The 25,813-nt window shown below is 40.2% G+C and overlaps 2 protein-coding genes across 4 annotated transcripts in view; one reads left to right on the forward strand and one right to left on the reverse strand.

Moving 5' to 3' along the window:
• On the forward strand, window positions 1–24,068 carry zgc:158766 (uncharacterized protein LOC100009641 homolog). 3 transcript variants are annotated; one of them, XM_046045756.1, is made up of 24 exons: window positions 2–203; window positions 5,194–5,391; window positions 6,451–7,642; window positions 11,351–11,548; window positions 11,911–12,034; window positions 12,562–12,655; window positions 13,181–13,267; window positions 13,569–13,685; window positions 13,766–13,864; window positions 14,108–14,250; window positions 14,353–14,491; window positions 14,608–14,730; window positions 14,834–14,998; window positions 15,222–16,087; window positions 16,821–17,070; window positions 17,368–17,457; window positions 18,135–18,359; window positions 18,592–18,762; window positions 18,858–19,035; window positions 19,123–19,239; window positions 19,599–19,877; window positions 20,745–20,971; window positions 22,234–22,303; window positions 23,673–24,068. In XM_046045756.1, the coding sequence occupies exons 1-23, from the start codon at window positions 135–137 to the stop codon at window positions 22,276–22,278; spliced, it is 5,196 nt and encodes a 1,731-aa protein (XP_045901712.1). In that variant the 5' UTR covers window positions 2–134; the 3' UTR covers window positions 22,279–22,303; window positions 23,673–24,068. The 3 variants fall into 3 exon arrangements, with proteins under 3 accessions (XP_045901714.1, XP_045901712.1, XP_045901713.1); XM_046045757.1 differs by lacking the exon at window positions 22,234–22,303 and having other exon boundaries at window positions 19,596–19,877; XM_046045758.1 differs by lacking the exons at window positions 22,234–22,303; window positions 23,673–24,068 and having other exon boundaries at window positions 1–203; window positions 19,573–19,877; window positions 20,745–20,883.
• The window catches only part of si:ch211-269k10.4 (uncharacterized protein LOC100150242 homolog), a 4,802-nt gene continuing 2,888 nt past the window's right edge, over window positions 23,900–25,813 (reverse strand). The window contains exons 3-6 of the mRNA XM_046045759.1: window positions 25,279–25,398; window positions 25,046–25,102; window positions 24,840–24,947; window positions 23,900–24,747 (exon numbers count right to left, since the gene is read on the reverse strand). Coding sequence (XP_045901715.1) covers window positions 24,649–24,747; window positions 24,840–24,947; window positions 25,046–25,102; window positions 25,279–25,398 — 384 coding nt within the window. The 3' untranslated portion in view covers window positions 23,900–24,648. The remainder of the gene's footprint in view (window positions 24,748–24,839; window positions 24,948–25,045; window positions 25,103–25,278; window positions 25,399–25,813) is intronic.

A 25,813-nucleotide genomic window follows, 5' to 3' on the forward strand; every position in this document is an offset into this window, starting at 1 on the left:
GAGAGAAGGCACAGGACCTGTTGATATCACAGCAATGACTTACAGCACCTACAGAGTGGATTGTACCGTGGATTTTAGCACTTGGAGTTGATGACACATTTTTTTATAAATTTGGTATTTTGTCTGGTGCCTAAATGCTGTCACTGGGCAAAATGCACTCCAGAGCAAAGTCACGGAGTTGTGACAACTACCTAAGTATTAAGGTACGAGCTTGAAGTGTGTTTTCATAACACTGGAAGTTTCTGTTTCTTTCTGTGTGTTTTTGCAAGTATCTTAACTTTTTTCCTTTTTCTTCTGTATTGAGTATAAACCTGGCATCTTGGGAACCTTTCTTGACTGTGTGTGTGTGCGCGCGCGCGTGTGTGTGTGTGTGTGTGTGTGTGTGTGTGTGTGCGTTATTGTGTACATTTAGCAGATGAATGTTTCTGTCTCAGCACGTCGACAGATGATATTTTGACTTCTTGCTCTGTAGCCTAAACACATCAGGTAGCCTTTTATCCATGCATCAAGAGAGGTAGAATAATAGTTTTGCTGATCTGGCATTATATTATTGCTTGGTATATTTTCATTCACTTTCAATTATTAATATTTGATTCAGTGAGAGAATTTAACACATCACAGTGTATAACTATAAATACATTCTCATCAAAATCTTGTCTGCTGCTTTCAGATACTTGCCTGTTTATTGTACTCTATGTTCACTTCGAAGGGCATTGGGAGTGTAATTCTTCATTGATGGCCCCACAACATTTTCTCCATCTGTTGAGCTACAACCAAATACAGTGAATGTCCTCTGTGATTAAAACATATTAGGTGTGCAGTATTGAAAGGGAGCTAAACAATGGAACCACATATTTCAAATTTTCAGTTATAGTATGTCTTCTGTAAATACAGACATCAACATATTGTGTGCCATCATGAGCAATAGTGGGAAAATCTTTTTAAAAAACCCAACAACAATGAAAAAAAGATTTGATGCAGGTGCTTTTTTTAAATCATTTTTGGAGTCCGTGAAATACACAAGTTTTTATCATCTCTGATAAGTTTGTTTCCTTATCATCCTCCCACTTGTTTTGGTATGCACCCATGCTATATTTACCATGCAGACTTTGTTAATCTCCTTTGTCTCTTCTGTAACTGCTCATCATTGCTCTGAGTGGCTGAAGGACCTCCATTCACTTTTTGTCTGTCCTTTATTCAGCAGCCCAATCAAATGTGTGAGTGTATGTGTGTGTGTGTGTGTGTAAACAGTGCAACATCTATCTATAGGGTTGGCGAGGTCTGTCAGGGCTGTTCAAGAACAATATCCTGTCAATGTTGTTAACATCCTGTGGGACAAAGTCATTAGTTTCCTACTGCCATAAATCAAGTCTTTCTGATAACCAGTGTGGGAATCTGTAAAATCTTACCCATTACCCCACAGATTCTTTTAGTCTTATTTACTTGCATCTTTTGTTGTGCGTAATACTGTTTAATGCCCCAGCTTGAAAACAATATGTAAGTCTTGCATTTTACAATGTATCCTATAGCCTGATGAAACGGAAATGTTTCTATAAGTTGTTGTAAATGAAAGGAAAATTAAAAATAGTAACTTTTGCTGTAGGCCATTGCCAGTTTATCACCTCTGGACGTCCATTATTGTTGCACTCACTGTCACCTCACAGACTTAGTTGTGTTTGTCACACAATCAGTGTGGGCCTCTCGGGTGTTAAAGTTTATCTGCTAAGATAACATTATAACATTTACTAAAGTGTATTTTTACAATGCCATTCTAATATAATTATCCTGTCCACCAAAGAGTGTGCTCTGTAGTGTTCATACACAGAGAGAGGTGGATGGATCTTCGTGCAATGTATCTGTGATGTCATACGTGTGTGGTGTAAAATGTGTGAGTAAAACTCACACATTTTACAAGTATATTAAACTGAGACACTTGTCTTAAGCTGAGACACTTGTGTGTAAGCAGAAGTCAGATCTGCAAACGGCACTGATAGTGCCCAGGAAAATATGTTTAATAGAGCAATATTTTGATTTAACAAAGATCTTTGTCTTTATCTTTGCATTATTAAGTCAACATTTCTCACTTGGTTATCTCTGTTTGATAGAACTAATGAGGGCTAAGGTTGCTCTTAAATGTATTGGGAGTTATTAGTACAATGTTAAGATCTTTTGTCTGACATCACATCCCAGCCCCTCTCTTCGTCTCTCCTCCTATCATAAGATAAGATTTCTGATGGTACAAATCAAAAGCTGAATCCAACTGCGGGTTCAATGGTAAAATCTCTCTAGGCTCTTTTGTTGGTGTCTTGGCACCTGGCAGCGGGGCAGGTCTGAGCAACCTGTGGCCTTTGTCAGCTCGCTGCCTTTGAGGCTGTTAGCAGGTTGGTTAGTGAACAGCCTGAGTAGGGGCTCCAGGGCTCTCCTGTTACACTCCCCTGGTGGCTTCATGCTCCACTGGAGGCCTGGTAGGCAGTGCCTTTTGTGTCCGTGCCTCACTAAATGTGTCAGTGACCACCTCTCGCTCACTCTCTCTCTGTCTCTGTAGGTCTCTCACTTTTTCTTTCACTGTGATGCACCCCTTCTCTTTTTCTATCCCCTCTTTTCTCCCTTTGATTATTTTCTTCCACTTTGCAGTGCTGTGCTTTTAGGGTTACTAGCTAATGAACTATTTTTCCATGGTATATATTTCCCATATAATTTACAAATAAAATGCTATTTTCAGCTTTGTAGTGGCTTACAAACTTTCACTGACATTGCAGTATTGGTTCCCAACCCAAACTTAGACTTAATATTACAGATTATCAAGCCTCTATGTTTGTTTCATTTAGAGACAAAACCTCTATCGTCTAGCCTACGTACCAGCTCTTTGCACCTTCTGAACAGCTGGTTTAGACAAGAGTGTCCCACCTAATTACCACTTCGGTCCTCCATCAGACAGGCGGCCGCTTACAAAGACCTGGCATCAGAAAGGGTGGGACTTCCCAATCTGCTCCTGTCCCAGTTTGAGGCTAGACATACACAACCATACACACTGCATTCCTCTGTGGCTCAGAGCGGATGGGAAGCTCAGCTCAGTTGGCTAAGCTCAGTCGTTCTGCTGAGACTTGCAGATATATCTCCCACTAGCCAGGTGACACTTTTTGAAAAGCTGCAAATGCTACCTAACAATTGGAAAGCCATATATTTTGTTTGTGCCATATAAGTGCATTTTTTTGTGTGCCATAACATTACATGGGCAGCCACCCCTGTGCAACAGGTTGAATAGCATTTAATTTGATTATTCAGCTCAAGTCTCTGCTATGTTGGGTAATTCTTCAAAATACTATCCCTGTCACTACCACTGTTTTTTCTGCCTTGGGAACCTGAAGAAAAAATTTGCTGGTCTTTTCTAACTATGTAGTGAGGGCTTTCCTCCCATTGTTAGCGTTCCTCCAATGAAACACCATGTTATTCTTCTCCTCCCGGGTGCAACAGTGACTAATGCCCAGAGACATTTTTGTCTCACTAAAAGCAGCCTGACTGCTAATGGAGGTGGGCGTTTTGTTTCAGGGCACCAACACTGTACAGCACATACCACTTAAACAGGCGGAGTGCACAATGAGCGCCTTGTGGTAGAGTCGTGGCATGTGTACCAATGCACTGAACTGTACTCACTCTCCTCTAATTGATTGTGCCGAGCAGCTTAGATCAACAGGACAGATCCTACAAAGGGTGAAACATGGGCTGTCTGACAAGCTAGATTCACCGGAGCACAGGTGATCTCTTTATTTCTAGCCATCCTTTTTTACACACTTTTATTGTCATGTAAATGCAGTTTAGACATTCAGGTGAAAGTTATTCTGAGGAGCTGCATCCTCAACCCCCACTTTCTTCAATATGGTTCGTAGTTGTCATAGTGTGGGACTTTCCCTGGCATTTCTATCTGTATGGTTATCATTGGAGGCAGATGTCTATATTCCGCTGTTGTGTTCCATTTGGGAAGAACAGATCGCTGAGGGATGTTTGGCCTTGGCTTTGACTGGTGAGAGGAAGGTCATAGCTTGAACTGAGAACATAACTACAAGACCAGGTCAACCTCAACCAGGACTGCTGTAATCCCAAATGTTCCATCTTGTTCCCGGATGAGTTGTAACTATCTGTGTCAGACATGTCATCTGTTCTGGTGGGGACAGGTGGTGGTGGCCCAGGTCATGTACGGGCCAGATAATTGTCAACAATGAAGATTGTTATTAGTGGGTAACATTACACCATTCCGGCCGCAACTGGACTCCAAACTGGACTTTCCATTTCTGCTGTTTGTGTTTGCTGACAGTGATGTCACTCCCACCAGGTGTTTCCCTTCGCTCTGATGGAAAGACCATCATGGCTGACATTTCCTGTCATGTTCAACCTTCCTGACTGTCTAGCTAAGTGGGATCATGCTCAGTATGCTCAGTCATGTGCATAATGCAACCATATGTACATGAATTAATGTTATTTGGTTATAGTTTTGCAACATGTATTGATATTTTTAACCATGCTAGTGGCATGGCTCTAAGGATGGCTATGCCGGTCTGTTGACGGTCCAGCACTTTGGTCCAGACTAATATCACAACAACTAGTGAATGGATTACCATGACATATTTGACTTTCATGGGTCTTTTCCTACTGACTTTTGTGATCCACTGACTTTCCTCAAATGCTGCTAAAAGGTTGACATTTCAGGCCTTTATTGGAATACCTCGAAAACCATTGGATAGATTGCCAGGAAATTTTTTAGGAAATTTTTCATCAGCCTTAGCTGTACATTGTGTTTACTATAATAGTACACACGGTAAACATTATAGCCTACCTGCTGTGTATTGCTGTGCCTAAGTACAGGCTCACAGAGTCTCTAGGAGACTCTTTGTCTTGTTTAAATGTAACATCTTTGTACACAAATGAAAATCCTTGGAATGAAACACACTGAGAGGGAAGAAAATTTGGTTGGCCTGCTCACAGCCCATATTCACACCAAGGCCATAATCTATGATCAAGTAGACATGGCTTTGTTTTAAGGGGTCACAAGCCAAAAGGCACATGTTCATATGTCCATGTAGCATATGATCTCCTGTTTTCCTGTATCTTGGGAGATATTAATGTGGCTTTGAGCCTTCTTGTTACCATCACATATTTAGCACGAGCTTGACCTAATGAAAGATTTCTTTCCCCCAGGACGCTGAGTCTTTGGACAACTGTATCCAGAACACCTTGTCGGCCCTGTACCGACCTTTCAATGCCACCGCTGTCACGGTCCTGTGGCAGCTCTTCAGTGTGGTGGAAAGGCAGTACAGAGGAGACGGCCTCCGCTGCCTCATTGACTTCTTGCTACCTGCCAAGAGGATCCTGCAGGTCATTCAACAAGAAACCTGTGTGAGTTGTTGTGGCACCTGAGGTTAAATCGAGGAATCCATTAATGCCGTCTGAGATTTATTTGAGAATTCATTTGGAGTTACAGTGTAGTCAGAGATTTACCTGTTACTAACCATAGCGATTTCCTGCATGACTGACTCAGATCTCATTTTTCGGTTTTCAATCCAACGTAAATAAAAGGTTGAGAAATGGTCAGTGAGGACACAACAAGAAAAAATAAAGTATAAAGCACTCCTAAAACATGTTACTGTGTCAGGGTATGTTTACTTATGTACTTCTAAAATGTCTGTGACAAAAGTATGTGAGAACAGTGCTACTGAGTGTGAATATCTATTTTTATATCTATATATTTTTATATATAAAAAGTGGGAAGGGGGAGCATCAGACTTAGACAGAGTTGATTATTGTTCCGAAAACAAGCTGAAAAGCAGCCATCCTTCTCTGAATAGGGAAACAAAGAGAACTGTGGTCTGTTTGAGAGGCTGCCATGGTCCCAAAGTGAAATTCAATATTCTCTCTCACAAGCTTTGATTGCTGTGGGTTAGGGCTCTATGACCAAAGCACTGAAACTTTATTCCCCTGTATTCATCTCTGCAGTGATTACACTGTGACGATAGCCATAGAGCAATAGATTCACCTAAGCCTAGCCCCTGAGAATAGCTTGCCGTGCGTGAGAGTCTTTGTATTGTAGGCAATATGAGAGGCTTCAGAGGAAGATCACATCCTCAGTCTTTGCCATGACATTCATAAGAGATGAAAAAAGCCAACCTTTGAGTCTGTTTTTTATTCTGTCACAGTGAAAATTTGTGTTGAGGTTGCTGCAGAACCAGGCCTGATCAGACAGGTTTTCCTCTTTAGTCGAATGATTGCTGACAGTGATTCATCCAGTGCGTCCCACGAAAACATCTTGCCTCTCCATTAAAGTTAAACATGTGTTTGAAAACTCTGTTTGCAGATGTCAGTTGAAATGATGCAAGTCTTACCACAGCTGAGCCATGACACACAGGTGATAATCTTTTATGGGAGTGGGTATTGACTGATTTTTCTGTTTTCTCTCAGGTGAGCTTCAGAGGACTGCTGTTCTATCATGAGGGGTGGCCTATCTGCATCCACGAAAAAGTCGTTCTGCAGCTTGCCCCTCTGCACAAAGTGCGACTTAAGCAAGGAGACTTCTATCTACAGATAGTTCCTTTAGGCCGAAAGACTGCCAAGCTAGTAATAAAATGTTTGTCAGCCAGTGGCCAGGCCATTACAGAAATCCCCATTGCAGAGAGCATGTATGGCAGCGTCTTCACAGCTGAGTTCTTGCAGAATGTAACACGTGACCGAAACCTGCACCCACTACAGAACTGTCTGCTTACAACTGGTACGGCTGTATACAGGACGCCGTGGAAGAACGTGGTCAATCCACTGTTTGTCAGCAGCACGTCGGACGCCATCATGCAAGCACGCTGCAGCAGGGGTGGCTTCCGCGGACATCTCAGCACCTGCAGCACCAGCGGATCCACAGGGACTCTGGACAGCCATCGCAGCTCCAGAGAGTCCCTGCAATCTCAAGGAGCTGACTCCATCTTTTCTGAGCCCACCTCCCCAAATACGCACAACATGGACTCCAGCAGTGAGAACCACAGTGTCAGTGCACTGGACACTGCTACACCCATCATTAAAATTGAAAGACCTACTGAAGAGTGCAGGAGTGAAGATAGTGGTGGGAGAGAGAGGGGGTCCAAAATGCTCTCTTTTAGTACAGACCTCAGTAACCCAGGCCCTCGACGTCGCCTCCCGAGGGACTCTGTAGCCTTTGAGAGCAGGAGACTTTTCAGGAAATCTTACATGGAGGCCCTTCAGAACCCCATGTGCATTGGATCCAGCTCTGAATCCATCCTGGAGGAAAGCCCAGTGACGCCAGGCAGCAGCCCCGACACCCGGACCTCCTCCAGAGAACATTTATCCCGGAGGTTGAGTAGCCGGGGCTGGCTCAGTGGTGATGACTCAAGGCCCAGCACACCTTTACTTTACTTACAGAGGGGTTTGAGGAGTGCAGAGAGACGATCAGACAGACGGTCAAAGTCACTGGAGAGGACTAACAAGACAGGACAGATTAAAAGCCATCGGGAGCGATCCTCTTCTGGAGGCTCATCTAGCATCTCTCCCAAAAAGCTGATGAATGGCTATGCTCTTCGTTTTGGGAAGCTGGATATTGAGGCAGCTTTTCCTGGTTCTGAGAGACGAAGCAGCAAAGATGAGTCAGGTATGTGATGATGCACTGATGTTCAGACCTTTGTTGTGACAACAAAAAACACACTTAAGTTAATCACCAGCAGTAGAAAGTACCTAAGTATGTTTACTCAAGCACTGTCCTTAAGCACTGTTTTGAGATACTTGTCTATTACGTACATAATTAACTAGTTACTTTGCAGATTAAGATTTTACGTTAAAAACATATTAGCCACTGACACCCACTGTATAATACAGATATACAGATAAAATCAGCTCCACTTCAACCAGCTATAAATAACAATGCTGTTTCACACATCACTGCATCCATTCTAATAATTATATCATGTATACTATTTAATACAGTATTAAAATGACCTGTTAGGGGCAACGTTTCATAATAACTTTAGTACGAGTACATTTTGCTAATCCAACTACTACCAAAGTAAAATTCTCAAAGCTGGATTTTTACTCATCATTGAGTACAATGAGGTATTACTACTTTTAATGAAAGGATAAGGCTGGCAATACTGTTTTTGTTATTGTCAAAAAAACCTTGAAAACACCAAAACCAACAATGGATTGATCATAATAACAAGTAACAAAGCTTATTTTGCCACTGAGCTCAGTGTGTACGTGTTTTCAGAGATTGTTTTTATAGAAAATTAAATTATATATTTGTGACGTTTGTGTGTGAAGTTTTATTTTAAACATTCACTCCTTCAGTAGGAATGAGGGGCGGTGCGCGAAGCGCCCCAAACAGGGTTCGGAAATCATAAGGTATTGAAAGATCGATTAACACATTGTTGGTTTTGGCGTTTAATGGGATTTGTTGATAATAAAAAAAATATAGAATAATAAATAAACCTCATTCTTTATGTAAAGGATTTCTATACATCCTCTTCAGCTATACAATAAATAATAATAATTATTAATAATACTTTTGTAATATGGTTAAGAATAGTGTCTGATTACTATTTTACATAAAAAAGATATGTTTAAACAAAATTTGTTGTAGTAATATGCTCTTTTACAGAACCTTAAACTTCTTCAGAATTGACAAGTTTTATTTTCTCCAACAGTGTTTGGATCAACATGACAGTCCATGACTCATCATTTCTTGCTTATCAAATAATACAACCTAAGGGTGAAGTTTCACTCTAAATAGCAAGTTAATGGTGGTTTCTCACCAGGGTGCCTAATCATACCCTGCAGCAGGACTGGTTGCAACAGTTCATCAGGTGGCTCAGTTGGAGTCTGAATGGAGACAGCTCATAGCTCTGAAGCACTGGCAACACTGCTATTGGTGACAGATTGTTTTTCAAAGCTCGTGTATTCTTTGGCACGTTTATGGGACAGGTATGGCCCTTCCCAGAAAACAGAACTTCAGTCACAACTGTGTTTTCTTTACAGCTGTCAGTCTGTTTTTTTGTGTTGGTTCATGAGTGGTAGATCAGGAAAGCTCAATGTAAGAGTACCACCTAGGGAATCATGCTGTTTTTAGAAAACACGGATTCTTCCGTGAATTGAAATGTGAGGTAAAAACTGGCTGACTTTATTTAAATCTCTGAATCTTAACCGTGGACTATGCCAGACCATAGCTCAGGTTGTTAGTACTGATTTCTAAAATAAATACATGTAATAAATGCACACCACTCAGCAAAAATACAGTAGTTAAATCACATCACTGTTGCATTCCTGAGATTACCTTCAGCTGTTGCAAAGCAAGTTTCCCACAACGACATTTCAAAGGCAACAAAAGATCCTGTAAACCCTGTAAACCAACCACAGGGACCCCAACATCCCGCAATGATATGACCCTACAGTGTTATTGGGGCTGGGGGCTGCACTGATCCCAGATGGGTTGTCTCATTTACAAAAGTTTCCTTTGTGAATCAATCAGCCATTGGGGATCCATGAAAAAGCCTTTCAAACTATGCCTGTGTCTTTGGAGAGTCTTTTCAGTCCAGAAACACAATACCTAACTTGCACTGACTCAAGCCACTCTGACAAAATACTCCAGAAGGGTTGAATTACTTCATATATAAGTCAGCAAACTCTTCAATATCAAAACACATCCTCCGTTATTTATGTGATCAGTAACGCAAACCTCTGGCCACCAGTGCAGATTTGGCCTCTTTGACAGCTATACAAATGTGTCCCGCAGACTACACAGAAAAACAGACTTTCACACAGGACAATACTCAGGAGGCTTTTCTCTACGTTTGTCACTTCCTCTGAAAACAAAGCAATTTAGGAAACATGCAGCAAACACGAGCCAGGCCACACAGTCGCACAGGAAATGCACTGACTGACAATAGAGGCTGAGCTGGGAGGGTTTACTGTCACAGAACAGGTTTTCTGTTTATTTTCAAGCCTAGTAGTGCATGGATGACTGATGTTTTAAAAGGACCTAGCTTATGGCTATGGCTCTAGGGATGGCAATTCGGTCAGCCTGCCAGTCAGTTAGTTAGTCCACCACTTTGGTCCAGACTGAAATATCTCAACAACTATTGGATGGATTGCAATAAACACACATTCATGGTCCCAAGAGGATGGATCCTATTAACTGGTGTTCTCTTAGAGGGCTATGTCTATACTCACAGAATCTGGAGGTATGATATAACTAATGATCCCACCACCATCAGGTCAAGATTTCACTTTGTCTAAAACTTTGGTTTATGACTAAACACCTGCAAAACTATTGACATACCCATCAGCCTCAGCTACACTGTACTCTTCAGTGCTTACACTAGTAAATTCTATCATGCAAACATGCTAAACTTGGATGGGGACCTCAGTAAACATCATGTTATCAGCATGTTAATATTGTATGTTAGCATGCTGGCATTATCATTTAGCTCAAAGCATTGCTGTCCTTTATTATACCCTAATAGAGTTTGATTCCTATTACGTGGTATTTTAAATGTTCTTATAACATGTTCAAGTGTTAACATTTGTCACAGTTCTGGTGGAGCTGCCTTTAGGTCCAATTACTGCAAACAGGAAGACAGCAAGCTGCAAACAGAGGAGCTGTCATACTTTTAAATGACCACAAATCAAATATCTTTTACTTTTCCTGTCTTAATACTAATGGTTGTACTCTGCCAATTGTTTACAGTTATTTTAATTGATTAATTGATCTAAAAATATCCAATGTCTTGGCCAAAACTCCAAAATATTTAGTTTTCTATCAAGTATGACAGAGAGAAGCAGCAAAGCATTTGTTGCTGAACAATGTTATGTTGAACAGCTATTAAACAATTGTTTACATTCTTCATTGGACAAGGCACAGTGAAGTACCCAGTTGAATGTAAAGATAGTGTACTCTTTTTGAAGATTGGCATTCTGTTTTGCTGCCTTTGGAATAGGATAAATTCTATAAACTACGGTACCACTTGGGAATGTCAGGAGCAACATTCCTTAAACAGAGCCTGGAGGTTTAGTGGGCTGAAGAGGAGGATGCAAAGCTTTAAGATTCTAATAATGCCAGAGTTACCCGTAAGTCAGGCTGACTATACACCTGGTCTCCATGATGACTCAGTGTGAACTCACTATTAAAAAACGCGTATCTCACCACTAATAAACACTTGTTTGATGAGGTATTGTGATTAGGTAAGAAAGTACTCCGGTGAAAGGAAGTTTCTAATTTCCAAAGACTGTACTGTATTTTTGTTGCTCGGTAAATATCACTTAGAAAATCTATCAGGTTTGTGCCCACCATTTATCATTCTTTCTACAGGACAGCATGATGACACCATCAGCAGTGAGAGCAGGCGGCACAGGCACAATGGAGAAGAGTCACACAGTCCCAAAGCTGCCAATGGGACAGCCATCAGGCTGGCGTCAAGCTCTTCCTTTGAGAGTAACTCAGCCCTCCCCACGCAAGTGTCAGAGGTCAATCAAGAGCTGCTCACATCGGGTGCTGTGATTATGCCAGGTAGGGGAGTGTGAGTCGCACACAGCTCATATTAGCTGCTTGAGCTGCATTTTGACACATGCACACACATTATGCGCACCAGAACAAGTAAACTCATTCAGTAGTGTTGTACTGTTTGTTGTATTGACTTGTAAATACTTCACATATCATGATGTACCACATGTCCAACATGTCTTCTCGACTGCTGGGAAATAACAACAGGCCTTAACACAGGATATTGTGCCATTAGCAACATTAGTTTTGTAACCCACCGATAGAATAACATTGACATGATAACTGCTCAAAGCTTTACATTCTCGACATGGAAAGTCATAGTAGATACATGAGTTTGTTGACCCACCTGCCGGCCTTCTTTCTTTCAGGAAACAGAGATCGCAGTGGGAGGGCAGTGCTGCAGGTGTGCACGAGAGCTCAGGTGTGGACAGGTGAGAGTTGCACGGTCAATGACCTCACCTGTTTACTGGGCTACTACTACTCCACGCTGCGGTAAGTCACGCACACTCAGGGTTTATTTTGTCTACGTTAAGAACTCACACCTGTCCCTTTCCCCTGAGGTGAACGTGACTATTGTCCCATATATTTGACATTTTTCTGATGTTCCCTAACACGGCAGCTGTTATTTAAAGCTTATAGAAAAAGTCAGTATTTTTATATAGTGCATTGTCAGTAAATGTGAGAGTGAAAATACGTCAGTTGTCAGTCTAATAGGGTCAAAGGGTTTGGCATTATTAGATATTTGTTCATGTTTAGATTCCTGATTAGACATTACAGCTTTTTGTAAAGCAGTATAATACATACATTCACTAAGGCTATCACCAAAAGTAAATTGATTTGTTGGACCTAAAAATGTCTCCGATCTACAAGTGTCACAAAACAATCAGATGCTTCTGTGTTCAGGTTTTCGTCAATTATCAGACCATGGCAATCTTTAAGCTTATGTAAAAAATGTATGGTATACATGCAATCAGTTGTCTGTCTCAGAAAGTACACTAACTGTAATACTTTGGTTTCAGGAAAGAAAGGCGTGAACAAGGCTTAACTGTTGTAATAGACAGCAGGAGGCAGCAGCCTGTTCCAGCTCTGTTGTCATTTCTGTCTGAATTGCAGGTGAGCCCACAGTGGAAAATATGTAATTACCCTCCAGCACACGCCCAAAGAGTTTTAAGACCCTGCTATATCTCTGTTGTCTTCCCAGCTGTAATACTACAGCTATGTCTCTCTCAGAGTTACACTATGGCATTCCTTACACATTTCCTATTGTTCTACCTCTCAGTCTCTGACACAGTTTTTTTTTTTAAAGAGGCGCACCTTCATTTTGTAGCGACCGCAGTTCCAAGACATTTTTCTGAAAAAGGTTGGCCTCTGGGCTCTTGTGGAGGAGCCTGTGCTTACTTGTCTGTTTTTAACCACATACTGGGAGTGGGCTGGCTGCAGCCGACTCGCAAGAGACATCTCATCATGTTATGATGATGAGTTTCTTTCTGATGAAAGGATGATAATCCTGTAAACCACACATACATTATAAGGCACTTGACATGGTTTAGCTGTTCATGTAAAAAAATCTACATGTGTTTTAATTCACATTCTTCATTTTAACTGACTGTTAAAACTGCTTGTGCGTGTTTTTCGCAGACATTAGTACCAAATGCACTTTACTCGGTTCTCTTTCTGGTGGACAAGGAGGCAGCAGCCAAACCAGAGAGAGACCTTTATGTCCAGGTAAAGAAAGACTCTTGTTATCAGATGGATAAGAGGTATTTCAAAAAGAGCGATGTATTCATGTCGTTGATTGCTAGATCCAAGTTGATTTCATAAGATTCGATAAGCCTTTTGTTACAGGAGAGAGATTTGACTTGAATTTCTATTTAATTTCATCACTATAGGCCAAAGATGGCACAGATTGAAGGAAAGCAAGAATGGGCCTGTGGAAAGTTAATGTTACTGTAGCTTTGAAGTGGAATAGCGGACATACTCAAACTGAGACCTGAGTGTGTGTTTGTGTTTTTTTTTCTTGCCGCAGACTGAGACACTGTCATCTCTGAAAGTCCTGCTGAAATACATCGACCAAACCCAACTCACACGAGATCTGGAGGGCACCTTCCACTACGACCACAATCACTGGATCCACTTCAGACAGGTTGGTAAGACGGAGGTGGCTGGACTGTAGCCAACATTATGAACATATTTGTAAACTTACTTACTCTCTCTGTCTCTCAGAAAATTGAACCATTTGCCAGCAGTTGCAGCGCAGCGATTTCCTCCCTTCAGGAGTCTATCAGCACACTGAGCAACAGCAGCAACCTGAAGACTTCTAAGGTCAGACACAGCGCCAGCAGGCAGTCTGGGCTTCTGATTTATGTGTCTCCACTAACACAGAATAGCTCTCTGCTGGCCTTTTTCTTCCTACCTGGTGTAAACAGTTCAGTTTCATGGTTGTATCTACGATGATCTCTGTGCCTGATGAGGTCAAGAAGTTTGACATGATTTTGTTTTGACATTTCACTTCATTTGTGATTAAATCCACTATGAAAATATATTAATTTTATTCTATTCATTCAGGAGGTGTCTGAAGTGATGGAACAGCAGAGGCATCTCATGAAGTGTGTATTAGATGACACCCGTCTAAACAGACTGCGTCTAGAAGGAGGCACTGTCCTCGCCCGGATCAGGAAGGAAGAGGCCTGCGAGAATGAAAACTACAGGTACAAAATGGTCAACATGAGTACTGTGATAATAAAATAATTGAATAATTAAATTTTGTATAAATCTGTTTTGCCTGATTATGGTTTTCTTTTTTCATTTAGAGATGCTGTAGACATGTTGAATGAACTGTATAACCAAGTAGATGAAGAAGTCCATAAGCTTGTGATCCTATCCAACAAGTCTCAGAAAGAGTTAGAGAGCTTGTTGGAGGTGCGCAAGTTTGAGGAGCAAACACAACAGGTGAACTTAAACTGTTTCCCTCTTGATGTCGTCATCTGTGCTGAAAATTTCCTGCTGCTTTTCTACTCTCTCAACAAAATGTGATAATCAATAAACAAATCCCGATCTCTTTCCAGATCAAACTCTGGTTCAGTGGAGAGGGAGAGAAGCAACTCACGCCTTTGGAATCGCTAACTCTGTCTGTGGCCAAAATTAAGGAGATGAGAGAGAGCTTGGACCAGTTTCTGGAGGAGTCAGTGGTAAAAAGTGCAACACAATTCTTGAGCACATTCCCTGTGGACCACCTCCTTTGTATTTTTAGAAGACAAGCTAAATTGATCACTTTTGTGATCATCTTGACAGCACCAGCAGAGGCATGGCCTGCAGCTAGTGAAAGAGTCACCGGAGTCCCTTCCAGGTTCTGTTCTCCTTGACTTTAAGCAACATCTGGGCTCCATCTTAAGTAGAGTGGAGAGAAGGAAGGCCCACCTCGACATCCTAACCAACCTCTATGAATTCTATGACTCAGTAAGTATTAAAAAACGAATGTAAATATCCTGGAGAAAGTTATGTTACAAGAGCAGCAGACAAATCTTAAAATGTAAGGGTTACTAGAATCTTAAAAGATGGACCGTTGCATGTCAATTCATCAACCTGCACAATACTGGCGGAATTTTTGTCAGGATTAACTATGTGTCTCATAATATATACATATACACTGTATATAAAGTAGATTTTTGCAAATGTGTAGGTGAACCAATGGATGGAGCACTGCCAGGATTATTTCTGTCATCTGAGTCTGGACAGTACAGGTGTAGGACTTTCGTCATCTGTGGTGCAAATCCTGCAGGACTACTACACCGAGGCATCCAAGTTCTCCATGGACAACTTCAGCACCCTCAATGACATGGTGCTCTCCCTGGAGAGTCCTCAGCAGCTGCAGCAGTGGAACACAGTGTGGCACAAATGTCAGCAGACCAAACAGCAGTTGGAGGAGACTTTGGCCCGAGCCATGACAGCAGCCCCGAACTCCACAGCCGTTGACACAGCGGCGTCTTTAAAGACTGCAGAAAGCCAGAGTGCCACTACAGAACAGCATGGAGCTAATGGATGTGTGCTTTTACCTGGGGCAATTACACCATTAACTTTTGAGGACAGCAAGCCTCACTCTGCTGGGCCTTTCACCAAGAGCCCCTCCAGTTCAATCTCCTCCTCCACACACTTCACTTTCCCCACAGACTGTGACAGCAAACAGAGTCCATCCGCGTTTGATGACACGGACAGTGACTGCACCATCGACTCGACCATCTCCTGCCTCTCAGAGCCCGTCTACTCTGTGGCCACCCGCCTCCGCAAGCAGCCAATGAAGAAGATCATGAAGAAGACACTGAGCTATGAGCTGACTCCAAGGGACAGTGGTCATTCAGATGTCAGCCACATTCATGGCTACACAGGTGTGTACATCAAGGGCTTAGAGGTGGCTAATAATGTATCTGCAGAGAAGAAGCTGCAGAGACCTGACGTGACGAGCCCTGTGTTAGGACGCAGCCGCAGCATGTCTACACCCTCCAGGATCCTTAACAGACACAGTGACGGAGATGGCAAGAAACAGAGCAGGTGAGGTAGTGAATCACTGATGCTAAACATAAACTGGTTTATACTACTTTACATGTTTAAGTATGTATAGACCATAGACAAAATACCAGAAACACCAAACACTATGAAATTCATGATCAAGTAATCTCTCCAAGCCAGCTCTGCAGAGTCCTGTTCAGTTGATTTATAACACATTTTTGGAAAGAGCTTTAAAATTCCACAAAAAAACAGAACTGTAAGGTTTCTTGAAAAATACAGGTTAGTCATGGTTTACGTTATAGTCAATGTCCCTTCTTCTGCTGTTCCTTTTTTTTTGTCCACCCCCCATTCAATATATCAAAGTTATTGTTGTATTTGTCACAGACCTACAGTATATTGATATAGTGATGATGTAGTCTTCATATATATGTGTATATATATACATATATACATATATGACTATAATACTTGAAAACTGTGAAGAAATCATATTTTCCCATAGTCCAAGATGATGTCTTCAAATTGATAATTCTGTAGGACTAACAGCTGAACCCCCCCAGATATTCTATATATAATGAAATAATGCTCTGAAAATAAGCAATTTATACTGGAATAAGCAAATATCATTTTTGCTTGATTAATGACCTAAAAAGATTACTTAAACAACAACATTTTACATTTTTGATTACCCAAAGTTGTAAAGTGTATGACAATGCACTGCAAAAAATCATGAATACTCATCATAAATCTTATGTCATGCCTTTTTATTCACCAGTAAAGTGCAGCACATCATGGGTGAGATGATTTCCACAGAGAGGGAGTACGTTCGCTCTCTCAGTTACATCATTGAGCACTATTTCCCCGAGATGGAGCGTTTGGACTTGCCCCAGGACCTGCGGGGGAAGCGCAGCATCATTTTTGGGAATGTTGAGAAACTGTGGGACTTTCACAGTCAGTACTTCCTGAAGGAGCTGGAGTCTTGCGCCCACGCCCCGCTGTCCATCAGTAGCTGTTTTCTCAGACACGTGAGTCCAGACAGTCAGTCAGTGTTGCCCTGAGGCAGCACACAGACAGCTTAAAAACTACACCCAGGTCCAGTGTCCCCCGATAACAACGATGTGTTGACCTGCAGTTACTGACATTTTTCAATGCTTCCAGTGTAGTGTCATGGTTTCACTATCACGCTGTTCCATTATTGTTTATAAGCAGAAGGATAAATATGACTGATGGCCGAAACATAAATAGTGTTTGGCAAACCAGACTGAAATGTCTGCATACTTTTTACTGTAGTCAGTGTTGTAACTTGTTAATCTTGTGTGCAGGAAGATCAGTTTGGAATGTATGCTCTATACAGCAAGAATAAGCCCCAGTCCGACACTCTGCTCAGCAGCCATGGGAACGAATTCTTTAAGGTGCGTCTGGAAACTCTGGTTACAGCTTTTACACAGCGGCAGAGGTCATCTCTAAGCCAAAGACATGAAACTCTTCCGCAGAACCTTAAAATGTTTAAATAAATTCAAAAAGCAAACGCGTGATTTTATGGTTATACACTAAATATATCACAAGAAATATACACATATTAGAGGAGTTGGTTGGGGTGATCATAAACCCTGTTTTTGTATAAAGACTTGAACAAAGATGTTTGAGTTAATTTTGAAACAGTGTCACCTTTACCGAGATCACTCAAAAGTTTTATTTTTCAAGATTCAAGATATTACTTTATTTGGCATAAAAGACAATTAGTACAAATGTTAAATGTGTCACACATTTGACATATCTTTGTAACCATACTTTAGTAAGCATGTTTAAGGTTTGCTTTGTTTATGTTGAAAAATTAATATTTTTAAGTCTTTAAGTCTTAATAGCGATGTTGATATTTAAAAAAGGCATACAAAAGCTCTAATCAGTCAGGCTCTAATACAGATCCAACACACAAGCACTGAATAAACATCAGCTGGCTAATGGCTAATAAACAGTGTGCAAGAAAACATAATTGGCCTCCAGTTTGCATGATCCTCCATTTTCCACGATCCTCAATATTAAATCTATTATATTATACAATAAAAATTCCCACTGTGTCTCTCTCCAGAATAAACAGATGGAGCTTGGGGACAAAATGGACCTGGCGTCCTACTTGCTGAAACCCATCCAGAGGATGAGTAAATATGCACTGTTGCTCAAAGACCTGATCAAGGAGTGCAGTCAGTCCCAGGAACAGGAGCTGAGTGACCTCCGCACTGCAGAGGAGATGGTCAAGTTTCAGCTTCGCCATGGCAACGACTTGCTTGCTATGGATGCCATTAGGGGCTGTGATGTAAGCAGTAACACATGGGCACAGAGCCATGTCGTGCTATGATGACAGTTTTGATGTCAGCATAAAAGCCAACTTAACATTACTATGAGACCATCTGGCAAGACAGAGGTCATTAAAACTATTTTTGAATTTGAGGTCATCTTGTTATGTATACAGCAGAGTGAGGTCAGAATACCACCCAAATTTGTATTGTTCTCTCTGACGCATGTGAATGGTTGTGTTTCCTCTCCAGGTGAACCTAAAAGAGCAGGGTCAACTCCGCTGCCAGGATGAGTTCATAGTCTGGTGTGGACGGAGGAAATACCTCCGTCACGTCTTCTTATTTGAAGACCTCATCCTCTTCAGCAAGACCAAAAAGATTGAAGGAGGATATGACATTTACATCTATAAACAGTCCTTCAAAGTAAGAATGTCTTGTTTTGGGAGGGTTTTTTGGCAGTGTTTTCGCCTCTTGTATAATGACATTAAAAACATTATTTGCTATTCTTTTCTATTTAGACAGCAGAGATAGGTATGACTGAAAATGTTGGCGACAGCGGCCTACGTTTTGAGATTTGGTTCCGTCGGAGGAAGTCACAGGATACGTTTATACTCCAAGCCACCTCTGCAGAGGTCAAGGCTGTGTGGACAGCCATCATAGGGAAGATTCTGTGGAGGCAGGCGCTGAGAAACAGAGGTTTTTAAATTGTAATTTTGATCTGAATATCAGTTTGATATTCAGACCGCTGTTTTGTCATTAAAGATTTACATTTCTGGATTCCAGAGTTGCGCATGCAGGAGATGGTGTCCATGGGGATTGGAAGCAAGCCTTTCATGGATATCAAGCCAAGTGATGCAGCTATCAGTGACAGAGCCATTGACTATATCATGAAGGGGTCAGGTGAGCTGTTCTTGTACACTTTCTGTATTTGTTTATTATTTCTCTCCCTAGCTATACAAAATCTTGCTGAAACCACAAAAACTTGGTTCCAGATTGCAGGTGTTTTAATGCAAGAAGTATTTTGAAAGTTGTGTCAAGTTAACACACCAGATATAATCTAAGCCGTACTGATTTGAAGTCATTACAACCGCAGTGAACTATTTGACATTACTCCTTTTTCATGGCTGTATAAAAGATATTGTCAAAAAGATTTATGGCTTATTCATAATCTTTAACAGCCACAGGAATCATTATACATTTTTGTCACTTTTCATCTCCCCTATTATCCCACAGCTCACTGTGTTTGTCTCCACCAGCAGAGTCTAGGACCAGGGCGTCAATCGCAGTGCCTTCATTTGAACACGCCATGTCGTTCAAGAGACCGCACTCCACCATCTCCAACAGCAGCACCTCCTCCTCCAGCAGCCAGTCATCCTCCTCCCTGCTGGGCTCGCTCAATCTTCACCTTTACTCCTCACCCTCCCACACACACACTCATCCATACCCAATGGTCAGCGTTCCCTCTTTTACCCAGTGGCCCTACGACTGCATAGAGGAGGATGAGCTGGAGCAGGACACCGGGAGCCAGCCTTCCATGAGTGAGTGGCTATTCTTCCAGCCATTAGGGCCATTATTTTCACTTAAATAAATAAAAAGTCAGGGAATGTACCTGTGTTTATTTTGATTGTTAAATTCGATACAGAAAGATTTGGTGAAAATAAGATTTTCGAAATTTTCTGCTACACTTTCTAATTGAACTGTTAATTGTTTTTAATTCTTGGGAAGAACTTTGGCACATATTAAGCACCGCATTTGCTCTTTCTCCTCCTAATTTAATTTAAACAGCTGTAAACAGTGTCATCTGACACAGAAAACACAATGACATTTTGATGTTTGGGGACAGTAAATCTGAACAAAAAACATTTCAACTGATTAAAATCAGTAAATACAATTGTATAATAATACTACTACTACTATTACTACTACTAATAATAATAATAATAGATTTTTAGCATTTTTCAAAAGTGCCATGAAATGTTTTCATACCCATTTTCAGTTTTTACTGTCTTTTTACTGTCTCACAGTAAATTTAATTGGGATTTTCTGACACATAGAAAAAGACATGAAAATGAATCAAAATGAAAAGAGATCTAAATTTTGTTTCACAAAGCGCTACAAATGAAGCAAATATATGTGTTAGCGATAAAGCCCCAGTCTTACAGGGGTAGATGGTAATTTACTGTCTGTGTCTTCTTTGCTGTTACCACTAGGAGTTGCCAAAGTCTGGAAATGCCAATTTCATATAATACATATGTAGTTTTAAAATACCCAAAAGCCTTGACACACTTGGTAACTGCCGGCACACTGACTTGAACTCTTGACTCAATAGGAAATTATTGGAGTTCGGTGGTGCTTGATCCAGTATTGCAATAGGAATGTATCTTTCTTTCTGTGTTGTGTGACAGTCTCCGAGAGCTCAGAGACATCCTCCCAATGTACCTCCAGTGACAGTGTAACAGGCCTGAGTACCCTCACTATACCAGGGCACCCTAGCATTGTCATGGACTCCTACAACAACAATGAGCCCCCCTCATTCTTGTGCTCCTCCACACCTCCCTCCTCCATTGTGTCTTCTTCGATGTTCCAGAAAGAGGAAGACCTCCAACCCCAGGGCACCAAGTTCATCACAGCAGTGAGTGTTTGATTATCTTCCTTGTTATCTCTGTTTACTAAGATGACCTGATGTAGTACTACTGCTGACATCATGTTGTTTCGTAAGAGTGTATTTTGAGAATTATTAGAAAAACTACAGCTGAAGTGACAGTCATTTATATTTTGTATGTGTCTCTCTCTCTTTCATGTCCTGGAACATTTTGCATGTTTTTTTTTATTTGTGGTATTTCATTGGTGTCAAATATTAGTAGGTTTACACACAGTTAACCAGATAAAGTACTCTTTTCCCCCACTTATATGTTTTCTTATTTTTCCGATTCCACTGATGTGTTTTTTGGTGATATTCAACTCTTCCCTAAATGTACCCCATAAATATATTATATTTTTTCCTATATTTATATTGGGTCTTTTAAGTCTAGCCTTTATCGACAAGTATGGAAAACCCAGCCCAAAATGTACTGTGTTCGAACTGGAACAGAGTAAGTTTGGGTCCTATTTGTTTTGTACATACATTTAATGTATTTTTATTCATCATACACCTTGGATTATTGTGTGTATTCTGATCATTGTCTGTATTTGGATGTCCTTAATGCAATATATAAAACGCTGTATTTTCACTCTTTTAGAGCTCTAAAGAAGACACATGGTCACACAGTTGCCAAAGCGTCTTTACAATAAAGTCTGTGCTGCATATTATCATATCAATCTGAAGTGCTCCTGCTTTCTGAATGTAGTTTTATTATTTGCCTTCATACACAAAGACAATAGAGGTTAGAAAGCATAGTAAATACAAACACTTGTTCACCATGTTGATTATTTGTCTAAAGAGGCCTAAAGCCAGGAACATATTATGTGATTTTAAAGACTGATTATAACCCCAATTTGGCTATGTACTGGTATCTGATTATAAAAAGAGGTTTATACCTCCTGAGTAAGTTGCAATTAAAATATTTAAATCTGAAGAAGAACCTGTACTCCATATAGAGAAAACTGTCAACTACAAAAGTCTTTTCAGTCATTTTCAAGTCATTATCAAGTCATTTTCGTCTTTTTATTCACACATTGATCTGAACGTGGAGCTTTTGTTCTCAGATGTAAACTGTCTTCTCATTAACAGCTATAATGATATATAATATAATCCAACAAACTATACAAGCCATTAAACTGACTGCAAATGATAAGCAGTGTGGGAGAACTAATTATTTTTTAAGGATTTAAAGGCGCTTTGTAAATAATTATTTCACTCACATTATTATTATTTTACTGTTTTGTTTTTACCAGAGCAACAACTCTCATATAGCAGCAGGCCTCTCTACTGTGGTCTGACTCAGAGCTGAGGGGTTTTAGCTCAGTAAGTAACTAGTGTCACCAAAGTGGACATCTGTGTTGTTCCCTTCGCAGCCTCATTAACAACTGTGAGGAACTTGTGGCTTGACTACTAATCTGTGTGAAAATGTGCTTTTGGTGCCTGTGGTGGCTGCTGCATGACAGTGTGTACTGGTGGATTAAAGGACTCTCGTCCTCAGGGTTGTTTGCTTTGTAAATGTCTGGCTCTTTTTCATGTTTTCCTCTTGGTTTGCTCATCCACTCATTTTCATCTCTGTATCTGTTTGACATTTGGGTGAATTCTGGTGAATTCATAAAACGTATGTCAAGAGTTTTATATATGTTTGAACCATAGACTGTATTAAAAAATCTGTATTCTTCTGTGTTCTAAATTTTGAATGCATGCATGATCTGTTACAACTTTGGGGCTTTGAAATGCATTTGTGGTGAAATAAGTTTTATGTTTATGCCTTTTATGAGTTTTGTGTTTTTTGACAAACTGTTGAACCTGTTATTTTTAGGACCCCAAAAGTAGTCTTAATGAGTCTTATGATTAAATAAAACAAAAATGTTTAAGATTTTTTCTTTAAAACAGTAAAGAAACAAAAGTGTTTGCTCATTTTCCTGTTTTGAAAAAGCTTTAGGCAGATAGAGCAAAGTATTTTTTATTTTTTATTTGATGGATTTAAATATGCAATAGCTTCCCTGAAATTTCCCTTGCTGCCTATTTCAGTGTTGCTTTTTAAGAAACATTCTTTAGCCATTCTTCAAGCTCTAGTCAGTAGTAAAAGTAATTTTCATTGTATTTACATTTCTAAATATCACAGTAATCTAGTCATAAACATTTAGTATAAAGTTACTATATAGCAATGTTACGAAGTATAAAAGTATACTCTGTATATGAACACATTTTGACAATAGCATTGCTTTAGCACTTCAAGAACATACGCCATGTACTGTATATGTTTGTGCTACAAGAGTAAAGAATCTAAAATGGAAAACACCAAAAAATAACTTTTCTAAAATACCAGCAAGTGGACAAAGCCGTATTACTTGTTGTCTTCCACAAGTAACTTTTGCTCAAAAAGACCATCTGAGTGACATTTTGTTCACCTCCCTGGTCCTGTAAGAAACACTGATGCCCAGTCATTACTGAAAGGTTAGGAATTTAAGGTAACCCAACCAATTATTTGTTTGATTAAATCTATAATCTTTAAATATGTTCTGTGTAATGTCATTTTCTACCTAAAAGGTGATATAATGTTCAAATTGGCATGTTAGTCAACTGCCAGTTTTAATATTGTTGAATTAAGAAAAATAGTCTGAGTGCATAATGTGTAGAAAACATGTTTTTCTAAATCCCCTTTCTTGTTGTTTTTCTTCTTTCTTCATAGCTGTGAAGTCCTCAAGCTGAATGCTACTTGATGCCACAGCAGTGTGTGTACTAGGACAAGGAGATTAACATAAGAGGAGTCCAACTGCAGAGCACTAAGACTTTAATGGATGAATTATTAAATGACATTTCATTATGATACTGTAAATTGGAAACTGACACATTACTGCCATGATGGTACGTCAGTAGTCTGTACATTTGTTTTAATTAACTAGGTATGAATCAGTGTTTATAATGTAGATGAGGTTTTTTTATTACGTATTTTACAAAACAAAAACAAAAATAGCAGGCAGGACATTCCAGAGAATGTTGTACTGTCATATATCTTTTGTGGTTTTTTCTGTTGACAGTCCTGTGTTATGACAAGTTTGTACAGATGATTAAAATGTTTAAAAGATGTTGTATTCATTTCTTTGCCACAGTTCATTTTGACATGAAACTAGGTATTTCTACCAGACTTGCATCGGCTGAAAACAAAAAAACAAGCCTACAGTTTAACAAATCTTTTATAGTTCAGTAAAGCTTTCTGTGTGTGAAACCAGCTGAAAGCGTGAGTGCAGCTGAAAACAAGTCACAGATATTTCCACTGATAACCGAGCACAAGTGTTAAACCACACATAGAGACCCTTGCACTATAAGAGTAACTGCTACCGTTACACACAGGGACGCAGAGGCTGAGGATGATGAACTTGTTTTTTCATCACATGAGAGAAGCTGACATTTGTTTACCACAAGTCTTTTGTTCTCAGTCCAGTTCATCAGATGCAGACCACAGCCCGGGCTGCTCAGCAGGGGTTTCAGCCCCAATGTAGGCAATTTGAGAAAGAACAGAAAGCCACACTTGAAGTACAATAAAAATCATGTTTGCTAATACAGTCACTTAACTTCTTTTAAGCACTAATATGCAGCCACCTGCATATTAGACCATTTAAAGTATTACATTCACACATTTCTTCTCAAATAATTTCAACAGCAGATCATGGTGATTTGTCAAGTCTTTCTTTAGAGAACCAGAAGCAGAGAACTGCAGAGAGAAAAACCTCGAGCCCCAACACACAAAGTTCCAGCACCTCCATCTGTTAGAAACATAAAGATCATCGAGTGTACATTAGTTTTATATTAGCAAGTATATGTAAAATTTTTTGTTATATTCTTTACAAGTTCTCACCCTCAAATGCTGATCATTTTCTTGTGTCCAGTGAGCCAAGTCAACACTTATCAGACAAGCTGCCACTACAGCTACAATAATACAGCCACAGTTAACCATGAGGGACACCTAGAAAATAATAACTTTCATTAATTACCTAATGGATTCAGAATAGACCCTTTCTCTGTAATGTGTTGTTTGTTGGGCTTGTATTGAGTTGTACTTACAGGTAGTAATGCTGGATATTTGAACAACAGGTTGGAAACAACTCCAGCAACAATGAACTGCAGAGTAGAAGAGTGCAGCTTAGAGCTGACTAAAAACATCAGCACGTTTTCACACTATTGACTTAACGAGTCTCTATATTAAAGACAAGGTGAATATATTAGCACTCGATTTATCTGCTTTAGTGCATGATGATTTTTTAAATAAAACTTAAGCAATTTGAGTAGAGACTTACGAGTGCTCCGGTCAGTTGAGAAACTCTGAAGAGACTGAAAAGGGACTCCCCCATTTCCTGGGTCACAGCAAAAACAATTCCAACTCCAACACTGAGGAAACCACTGACCACCTGCAGAGACTGACAGAGGAACAGAGACAAATAAACGACACACTCCCGTGCCCATAAAAATAATTCTTTTGGTATGAATTTTTGAAAAACTAAAGTGTGGCAGTAGCTCAGTCCGTAAGGCAACCAGAGGGTCGGCGGTTTGAGCTATGAAAAAAGATATGGAGTGTGGACTGATAGCTGGAGAGGTGCTCCTGGGCACTGCAGAAGGTGGCCTTGAGCAAGCCCCTGAACCCCCAACTGCTCGGGGACATCGACATACAAAAGATCTCAGATAATGGTGAAATCTTAGGTTATGCATTGACTGATGCTGTTCACGTGTTTAAACACGATAGTTCAACATGTCTGATAATTCATTAATTATTGTTATTGTTATATGACTTCAATTTGTGAATTCATGACAATCTATATATCTTTACTGGAAATA

Source organism: Micropterus dolomieu, linkage group LG03 (genome assembly GCF_021292245.1).
Source record: "Micropterus dolomieu isolate WLL.071019.BEF.003 ecotype Adirondacks linkage group LG03, ASM2129224v1, whole genome shotgun sequence".
Classification (NCBI taxonomy): Eukaryota; Metazoa; Chordata; class Actinopteri; order Centrarchiformes; family Centrarchidae; genus Micropterus; species Micropterus dolomieu.